Source organism: Peromyscus californicus, unplaced genomic scaffold, assembly GCF_007827085.1.
Source record: "Peromyscus californicus insignis strain IS unplaced genomic scaffold, ASM782708v3 Scaffold_7__1_contigs__length_154581171, whole genome shotgun sequence".
In the NCBI taxonomy this organism is placed as follows: Eukaryota; Metazoa; Chordata; class Mammalia; order Rodentia; family Cricetidae; genus Peromyscus; species Peromyscus californicus.
Window position 1 is genome coordinate 113918104 of NW_026294595.1, and position 10702 is coordinate 113928805.

General features: G+C 39.4%; 1 protein-coding gene and 1 pseudogene across 1 annotated transcript; one reads left to right on the forward strand and one right to left on the reverse strand.

The window, feature by feature from the left end:
* Nucleotides 1-5047: 5047 nt before the first annotated feature.
* On the reverse strand, nt 5048-7864 carry LOC128100989 (mortality factor 4-like protein 1; annotated as a pseudogene).
* A 73-nt stretch (nt 7865-7937) lies between these two features.
* Nucleotides 7938-8721, forward strand: LOC128100769 (mediator of RNA polymerase II transcription subunit 28). Its single transcript, XM_052723385.1, has one exon. It carries the CDS (start codon nt 7965-7967, stop codon nt 8478-8480), a length of 516 nt encoding a protein of 171 aa, XP_052579345.1. The 5' UTR covers nt 7938-7964; the 3' UTR covers nt 8481-8721.
* The last annotated feature ends 1981 nt before the right edge of the window (nt 8722-10702 follow it).

The window sequence follows — 10702 nt, forward strand, 5'->3', positions numbered from 1 at the left end:
AGACAAGACCCTTGGGACTAGGTTGATCATAAGGACTTCCTCTGCATTTGAGCTAGTATAGAAAAACAGGGCTGGAAAGATGGCACAGCAATTAGGACCACAAACTACTCTTGCTGAGGACATGAGTTCAGTTCTTGGAACCCGTTTCTGGAAGCTCACAACCACCTATAACTCTAGCTGAAGAGAATCTGACTTCTTCTGGCCTTCCCATGTACCAGAATACACCTACACACACACATACCACACACCATACATGCACACACACACACACACACACACATACACACACACACACACACACCATAGCACACCACACACATAAAATAAAATACTTTTTTAAAATGAAGGAAAACAGGGTAAACTAAAGGCACTTGAAAAGGAAAAGAAGTAAGTTTCTCACCTCTCACTGGCTAAGAGAAAAGAATTTCAACAGTTGACCTAACGTGAGACACTATTCTCATTCTGTGAGATATTTTAAGTAAGGGTTATAATGGCTAATTAACCATTATAGGCCAAAATGTATATGACCTTTGGACATAATCTTACTCTTTGCTCATCTGTAAACCTGTTATTTTTCTGAGAAAATTTCACAAACAAAATCACAAACCATATCTACAGACAAAGCAAGTATCTTGACATCCCTGTGCCCTATGTATGGCAAGGATCCCTCTGACCTTTATTTATCTTTTTTCATCATTTCTACATTCTGTTCTTATCTGTAAACCAGCATGAAACACTTCATAAACCAATAAACCAATTTTCAATCTCATCATGAAAGAAGATTTTTATATAATATTTTTTTCAATACACCCTTATTTCATTCTCTGGACTTGGATATAGGTTACATTCTATGAGCAGCGAAGCTCCAGAACCACAGAAGCTATGCCTCTGCTATTCTTTACAGACTCTGGTGTGATTCTCTCCTAAGATACTCTATTTCTTCTGGAGTGCATACTGTTATACTTTTCTTTTTTCTTTAGTTTTTGAGATCATAACAAAATTGTGTCATTTCTCCCTACCCTTTTCTCCCTCCAAACCCTCCCATATACCTCCTCTTTGCTCTCTTTCAAATTCATGGCCTCTTTTTTCATTAATTCTTGTTACATGCATATAGGTATAGGAATTTACATATGTATTCCTAAATATGACCTTCTCCAGTTGTATAATGTTACTTGCGTGTTTTTTAGGGATGACCATTTGGTATTGAATACCCAATAAGTGTATTCTTCTTTGGAGAATGTGATTTCTCCCACTCTCAGCATTCATTAGCTGCCTGTAGTTCTTTGTGTTGTGTCGATGCCTGGGGGCTTTCCCCACCTACTTTGCCTTAAGTGCATGTATATGTGTATCTCATTGCCCACTTTTACAACTAAGCATGTATTTTTTTAATTCACCACACTTTACTTAGTAAACCAATTCTTAGTAAATCAAACTTGTTCCCTATTTTGACTCACTCTAAAATTCTTTACCTTGGCATAAATCAAGATCTTGGCTTTACTTGAGTAGTGGTCTACTTAGGCTTCCCACACTGGCAATGTTGAACTGTAGCTGCTTTAACTAGTGTGATCTGCTGAACCCATCACTAATTTAGGCACAGTGAGTTTTGTGATGAAGATCATTATTTGAATATATCTTAGCCACCTTGGTACATTTCCTAGGGGTTCCTACAGGGGAAGAGGCAGCTGAGGACAAGTGACCTGTTACCATATCAAGACCAAAAGCATTATGTTGTTTACAAATGCTAAATATTCCAAGCAGATTCTGGGATGGGAGAAAAAAACTTCAAATGTAGGTGAATTTTTTTCAATATTAAATAAGATACAAGTAATGTAAGCACAGTTTTAGAACAAGGAAATATAATGATCAACGAAAGAAAGAAAGTAAGAAACAAACAAGCAAAGCTGCCCCCAGTTTGATTATTTCTTGCCGTCTATTCCTCTTGGGTGTGTTTGCTTCTTTTTGTCTAGAGCTTTCAGGTGTGCTGTTAAGTTGCTAGTATTAGATGTTTCCAATTTCTTGATGTAGGCATTTAGTGCTATGAATTTTCCTCCCAGCAAAGCTTTCATTGTGTCCCATAAGTTTGGGTATGCTGTGCATTCCTTTTCATTGAATTCTAGGAAGTTTTTAATTTCCTTCTTTATTTCTTCTTTGACACAGTAGTCATTCAATAGAAAGTTGTTCAGTTTCCATGAATTTGTGGGCTTTCTGCTATTTCTGTTGCTTTAATCCATGGTGGTCTGCTAGGACAGAAGGACTTACTTCAATTTTATTGTATCTGTTGAGACTTGCTTTGAGACTAAGTATGTGGTCAATTTTGGAGAAGGTTCCATGAGGTACTGAGAAGGTATATTCTTTTGTGTTTGGATGAAATTTTCTGTAGATATCTATTAGGCACATTTGGTTCATAATATCTGTTAGCTCCATTATTTCTCTTTCCAGTTCTTTTGTCTGGATGACCTGTCTATTGGTGAGAATGAAAGGGCTCATGGAGGAGTGCATGGATCTCCCCAGGAAGGGTAAATAGAAAATTTACAGGTGGACTAGGGGCAAGTGGGGTTGAAAATAGGAGGGATCAGGTGGGTGGGAGGAAGGATGGAAGAAAAGAGTAGTGAGAGAGATGACTGAAATGGAGGACATTTTAGTGGGTGAGGCAGAAACCTAGTGCAATGGAAACTCCCTAGAATCTATGAGAGTGACCATAAAGAAGACTCCTAGTAATGGGGGATACAGAGCCCGAACTGGCCCTCTTCTGTAAACAGTCTGGCTTCTAGTGGAGGAACTGGGACACCAACCCAGCCACAAAATCTTTGACCTACAATTTGTCCTACCTGAAAGATATGCTTGGATAAAAGTGGCATAGAACTTGTGGGAGTAGTCAACCAATGACTATTCCAATATGAGACCCAAACCACAAGATGGAGCCCATGCTTGGTTGACACTGCTTGGAAGTCCAGTAACAAGAAGCTGGATAGCCCAGAGACCTAGGATAGAACCACACAGGACTGGGGGGAAAAGTTAATGAAATGATGCCTAATAATATTCTGGTATACCAGACCAGAGCCTAGCATAATTGTTATCAGAGAGGCTTTATCCAGCAACTGATAGAGGCAAGTTCAGAGACCCATAGCCATATATTAGACAGAGCTCTGGGAATCCAGCAGAAGAGGGGGAGGGGGAAATGTAGGAGCCAGAGGGATCAAGGACACCACTAGAACACAGTCCACAGAATCAACTAACCAGTGCTCACAGGGGCTCACAGAGACTGAAGCAACAATCAGGGAGCCTACATGGGTCTGACTTAGGTCCTCTGCATATATATTATGGTTATACAGCTTGGTGTTCTTGTGGGACTCCTAACAGTGGAAGCAGGGGGCTGTCACTGACTCTTTTGTCTGCTTTTGGGACTCTTTTCCTCCTATTGGTTTGTGTTGCCCAGCCTTGATATGAAGGCATGTGCCTAGTGTTATTATAACTGGTTATGCTATGTCCAGTTGATATCCTGGAAGGCCTGCTCTTTTCTGATGGGAAATGAAGCATGAGTGGATTTGGGGGAAAGGGGAGGTTTGAGGGAGGAACTAGGAGGAGAGGAAGGAAGAGAAACTACAGTCAGGATGTAATATATGAGAGAAGAATACATATTTTTAAAAATGTGAAAAAAAAATAGTAGAAAAAAGAAAACCGTTTTTGATGTAATGGAAATATGGACAATAAATTATAATAAGCACAGTATTAGAATAGTACAAAGAAAAATAAGCAAGTTGGGACCAGAAGAATATGAGGTGAGAGCATAGCTTCAGATAAGACAGTTTCCATTAAGGACCTGAAATGTAAGCTGAGTCCTGAGCTGCATTAAAGAGAGTGACAGCAAATGTACAGAAGAGGAGTCCAACAAGAAGGCAAGTTCAAAGACCTAACGTGGGCGTGAGATGGGAGGGTAGAGAAATGCAAGGCCAGAGGGCCTAAAACAAAATGAAGCAAATCCACTCATCTGCTACCCAAAGTTGGTCCTCAGAGGCCAAAATAAAGAGTTGATACATGTGTACTGAAGTTTTGAGAGTGAATTCAAGTTCAGAGTAGAGAGTGAAGGGGGAGAAAAGTGCCATTCAGAGAAGTAATCCACAGAATAGAGAAGACGCAGAGTCATGAAATCAAGTTTCCCTAGTGGAATCAAAGTTCAGGAGGCCTGAGGAGACATTGCCCTATGTTTGTCATATGAGGGACTTTCCAACACAAAGCCAATCTTCAAGAGCACAGTCGTCTCAGCCCTAAATTGTAATACTAAAGGCCAGATAATTTAAAATGTGGGGTACAAATAAAGCAACATGTGCAAAGGGCAGCAAGGTCACAGAACAGGAAAGAATCAGTTCACAAAGGAAAACTGTCTTCACTACATTTACTTGGGATTTTTAACTTAAAATTATTGAATATTTGAAAAACAACTGCAAAATTGACATTTGGGTATAACTGTAGATACAAAATGGCAATGTATCTATGATGTTAAAGCATGCATTAAACATGAATTCAAAGACCATAAAATAAGCCACCATTCTTCAGCAATTAAGCAAAGAAAAATGCCTTAGGAACAGCATGGATGAGTTGCTAAGGACAGGCTGTTTAAACACCATTAAAAGAGAGAGAGGCAGAGTACAAATTGATGCATGTTGAGTTACACACACTGAACTGAACCTTTGGCACTAGGAATCAGAGTATTTTGTTGTATGACATTAAAACATATTATAAAAATGTGCTGTGTCAAAGGAGCACAACCACCAGCATTCAAAAGCAACCTGGCAATAAAATATCACAGCATGTCTGTCTGTTGTTCACCCATGAATGCCTCTGTAGAAACTTTGAAATGGAAAAAACAAGAAAAGAAAAAAGAGCCAGTGTGTTTTTTTTCTCTGCTTATAACCAAACAGAAAACAAATGCCAAATATGCTCTACTTTAGCATCTTCAAAGTATATTATTTGTATAGAGAAGAACTAAGAACCATCCTGTTTATAGAGGTCCAAACACAAGTGAGTGAGGGTAGTGAGAGCACACCTCTCACGCCGCTTTCTGAGGGTACTCAGGAGCCACTTTGTCATCACTGACACTAAACAAAGTTGCAGAATTCACCTCTAGCTACTTGAAGAAGTTGTGATGGTAATTCAGCAAAAAAGCCAGGCTCTTCTCGTCTAGAGATGTATAGTCTAGTATTGCTCTTATTCCTACAAACGATCTTAGTAAACATGGCACTTAGTGCACCTGAGATATGAGTGCTTGAGGATGAGGCTAAGATGCCAGCATGATGTGGTCTCTGAAACTTTTAGAGCAGGTGAGTGCCCAACATTACACAGATGCACTCTTTTATCCTTGCCACAACTTCATTAACAGCATACACTTTATTATCTGTGTTTCCTCCATACTTCTTATAGTTTGCTTAAGTCTCTGGAAAGGAATTCACATTCTTCTGAGCCGAAAGATAAGTAGTTGAGATAATCAAGTTCTTATCATCAACAAGTCATGAGTTCAACTTTTTGAGAATTTTTAACTTCAACTATACTAATGAATGTCTTTTTTCAACAGTTGGACCAGCTGGGCCTTTTCCCCACAGGAGGCTGAGGTGCCGCATTGGAACTTCTATCATCTCCATTACCAGGTATTTTCTCCTTGTTGGTTTTCACTTTTGTGCCTCCACTTTTCCTGTTGCAGACCAGATGTCTTCTTTCCTGGAGCAGCCCATGTCACCTTGCCCTCTGCATATTGCTCCTGATGGGCCTGTTTCTACACCTATTGGCACACTCTGCTTTCTGTAATTATGCCAGTGATTATTCCAACCACTGTAAGATATAAAGCACTTCACTTATTTGTCCATTGTGACAATTTTTACATACTTTGCTTTACAAAGAAGTCCATAAAAGGAAAGTACTTCAGGTCTTGCTTGGACTTCATTTATAATTGATCCACCAGCTCCTCCCTCTCCCACCACCCTGATTCTTTCTACTTGTTTTTAAACAAATATTTAACTTTAGAATAGCTCTAAGATTACAGAAGAGTTGGGAAAGGAGCACAGAATTTCCATAAACCACCACCAGGTTCTCCTGGTGTCAACATCATCCATTAGTAGAGTCATTTATCACAGCTTCTACACCAGCAAGAATACACATCCTTCCCTGAAGTCTATGATTCATTCATATCTTCTTTATCTGGGCCAAGATCCCCTCCAAGGCACCAGGACATCTGGACACCTCTCCTTAGACTCCTTTTGGCTATGACACATTAGTATACTTCCAGAATCTGTGATAATCTTGATGGTGTTCAGGATTACTGACCATATATTTTGTAGACTTTCCCTCAACTGGATTCCTTCTGACTTTTTCCATTACTAGATGAGGCAGCAGATTGAGAGGGAGCTTTCCTATTTTTGGTGAGTTCAGAGAAAACTGACGGGAGTAAAGTGCCACTTTTGCCATAGATCAACATAGTCGATCTATTCCCATGCTGATGCTCTTGCTCTACGGCAGCCAGGGATTGCTTGTTGGGTTTCTCCCTGCAGAGTTATACTCTTACTCCACCATTCACACACTTTACTCACCTGAAGAAATCACTATGCACAGCTCATACTAAGGGGTGGGAAATGATTCTCCCACTCCTCCTTAAAAGGAAAGAACCAGGTATTTGTGCAATCTTTTGTTTGAACCAATGGGAACTCACAGATATTTATTTTACAATTTAAATTATGATCAAATATTGTTTTTATTTTATTGCTCACTTATCCAGGCTCATCCTTTAAGATCTCTTTAATTTGGCTCCTAAATATGTTGTTCCTTTGATATATTCTCAGAATAGTAGAGTATCTTCCTAAGCACTTACTTTATTCCTGGCAATACTATATTCTTCAAACTTAATATGTCAAGAAGCCCTGTACCATTATTGGTGAATGGAATCAGAAAATACTTCTAACCAAGAGTGGTGGCACATAGGTCAAGAGTCAATCAGTAGTACAATTTTAATGTCTACAAAGTGTTTTCAGACCAGCCACAAGCGCATAGCAAAATCTTTTTTTTTTTTTTTTTTTTTTTTTTTTTTTTATTGAAACACCAACCAAAATGTCATCAGTTTATTTAGGTTTTAGCCAAGAAATCCACAAAATGTAAACCTGATGGTCAGTGCTTCATAAAGTGGATGCCCACTCCCCAACCGTGGGGGTTTGTGAAACAGAATTTCATGTCGCCTACAACAGCCTCAAAACTTGCTATGTAGCTGAAGATAGCATTAAACTCTGATCCTCCTTGCTCTGCCTCCCAAATGCTAGATTGCAAACACGCCACCATGCCCACCCTAAATTTTTTAACACTGTTTAACTTACACATTTTAATTAAGGGGACTTGATGGCCTCAGGCTGGTTCTCATTGGTCCATGTGCTAAATATCATTCAACCAAGCACGCACATGAAAATAGTAAAATACTGCATAATCAAGAAGATGACTAATTCTCACAGGCATACTGCAGAGCAAGTAACACAGAGATAGCCCCAATTTATAATGCATATTGAGAACTAAAGTTGAAAAACAAAAAGGCTATGTCCTGGGATGCAATGAAGGGCATTCAGAAGCTTCACGGACCAGATGGCTGCCCCAGACTAGGCAGGGAGTGGACGTCAATGCTTGTGCCCAGGGATTCAAGGCTCCAGAAAACAAAATGGGCAAGATCAAAAACAAGCTGGAGATGCACTGACTGTTCACGAGGTATAGAATATTTTGTTTTGAGTAAAGAGAAGTACTCTACTCTGAAAAAAATAAATAACAAGCATGTAAAACTCAGACAATCCAAGCCAGCCTTTGGCCCTCAGACCTCACCTGTGCCTTCCTGCGACTGCATTCCTTACACTGACCATCACTGCACAGCCCAGAGCACTCAGCACATGCTCCTGATGTGTGTGCCTTCAAGACAATGAAAAAGGACCCAGTCTCTCGGCGGGATGTTCTCCGGGCAGCCACCCGGTCCCCCGCCGCCCCCGCCGGGGCTCCCGGGCCAGGCGTCGCTTCTGCAGGCAGCGCCTGGGGCTTCGAGACCATCCACCAGCACTTTGGTGGACGAGTTGGAGTCGTCATTCGAGGCTTGCTTTGCTTCCCTTGTGAGTCAGGATTACGTCAATGGAACTGATCAGGAAGAAATTCGAACTGGTGTTGATCAGTGTATTCAGAAGTTTTTGGACATTGCAAGACAGACAGAATGTTTTTTCTTACAAAAAAGGTTGCAATTGTCTGTCCAGAAACCGGATCAAGTTATCAAAGAGGATGTCTCCGAACTAAGGAGTGAACTGCAGCGGAAAGATGCGCTGGTCCAGAAGCACTTGACAAAACTGAGGCATTGGCAGCAGGTGCTGGACGACATCAATGTGCAGCACAAGAAGCCGGCCGAAATGCCACAGGGCTCCTTGGCCTTCCTTGAGCAAGCATCTGCCAATATTCCTGCACCCCTGAAGCAGACCTGAAAGCACGCTGGACTGCCATGCAGCCTTGTGATCCTGCCAGGCATCTTTCCTTCTAGACATGCTGTATTGGAGGAACTCTGTGGGGTAGTGCCATGGTGTTAGTTTATGTTCTGCCCATTTACAGGACAGAATGTAAGTAGGAAGCCCAGGCTGACCTTGAACCTACAATTCCCCTGCCTCAGCTTCTCTGGTTCTCTTACTTTATAAAATACCTGAAGCATTGATAAACCAAGTAAAGTTCGTTGGTTTGCTTTTTAATTCTTTAGGGAAGTTTGGACTGTGGGGGTGATCACACACATTCTCACGTGGCCTTTGCCATTTGTTTTGACATTTGTCATTTTGTGCCTTCATCTCTTTGGTTTATTTTAGTTGTGAATTTGGTACAACCTGAAGGAAAAGATTTTTAATAGTTTGAGAAGCCAGGGGATATAGAGTTTGGTGTCAGCCTTAACAACCACCCATGGTAGTATAGGCAGATCTGTAGATTTGCTGTTTCAAAACTTTGAACTACCTTACGAGGAATCTGACTCAACAATGCCATGTTTCCAGAGGGGCACAGGGTGAGCATATTTTGCGTGTGTGTCAAAAGTGGTTAAAATATGCTGCCACTGGCATATTTTATTACAGGAGGATGCTTACCTTAATGTTGGATTTATAGCAAAATCTTGATTCAAAAGCAAAACAAAACAAAACAGACCACTCTATATGATACCATGGTATCACTGTGTCTAGGCATATAAGAATTTATTTATACATGTCTAGAAATATCCATATATATTTTCATTAAGCTGAACATGAGTTGGTACAGATGTCTAATTAATTAACTACTTTCTATCTTCCTCCCCTTGCTTATTGATAGCATTTCTTTCACCAACTGGAAATCATGTTTCTGCTTTCCATTGTAAGTCTATTATATTGTCCCAATCTAGTATGCATGTGTATTGGTATCAGAATGATATCCTGTAAATCCATGAAAATGATTTCATCAATTAGGGTGCAGTGACTATGTATGTGTACTTTTTTTTCTTTTAACCTTAGAGACTCCACACATATCCAGGGATCCTGGGCTCAAAATCTTTTCTTCTGGTCTGTTCAATAAGATTATTTCATGTATTATAATTTATATCACTTTGTCACATAATTCATTCTATCCTGGGCTCTCCCCAACTTCTAAATTATTTTTTGCAATTGCATATATTAATATTTATTCTTTGTATGAGTTTCTATGAGTTTTAAATGTTTATGTAACTTTATGCACCTACCATTATTTATAAAATTGAAAACCCTACTGTTCTAAAGAAATTTCTGATTTTTCACTTAAACACTTTTCTCCACTCTCTCCAGCCCTGGCAACCACTGATATTTTTAACATTGCTATGGTACTTGCTTTTCCAAAACATTATACAATTGGAGTTTTGCAGTATATAGTCTTTTTGCTAGCATTTCCACCTAGGAATATACATTTTTAAACCCGCCCATACCTTCTTATGGTTTAATCACTGTATTCTTATCAGTGAATAATATTCTCCTTTAGAGATTATCTATGGATTGTTTATACATTCATATGTTAAAAGATACTTTGATTGCTTATAGATTTCTGTTATCTTATCATCACAAGGCTGTTGTTTTGTTAATGTGTTTTATTGGGTTATTGTGTTGAAGTGATATAGGTAAAATACTATCTAGGGACACAGTGGCTGGATTACTGGGTAAGAGTATTCTTAACTTCAAAAGCAACTGCTGATCTGTGAATGAAGTAGCTGTGCCATTTATATTTCCTGCAGCAATGGATGAGAATTCTTGTTCTTCCACATTCTTGTCAGTAATTAGTGTCAGATCATTGAAGTTCTGTCTTTATAAAGCAATTCACATTAGGTGTAGAGTGATATTTCAGCTCTGTTTTAATTTGAAATTCCCTAGTTAGAAATTATATAGAGAATGTCATGTGCTAACTTGCCATTCTTTGTGACAAAGTGTCTCTTTAGATAATTTGCCCATTTAAATACATTTGGTTCCTTATGAGTTTTCTCAGCTCCTTACATACTTTGCATAAGTTCATTAACAGATAAGGTTTTGCAGAAATTTTTCCCACTCCATGGCTTATGTTTACCTCTATCACTGGTATCCTTTGCATAACAGAAGTTGCAGCTTATGGATAAACTCCAGAGAATCAGCAATTTTCATGGATTATGCTATTGGCACTTTCTTTAAAAGGCAACAGA

What these genes read in the sequence shown, in the direction of transcription:
- LOC128100769 (XM_052723385.1), top strand. Translation starts at nt 7,965, where the DNA reads ATGTTCTCCGGGCAGCCACCCGGTCCCCCGCCGCCCCCGCCGGGGCTC.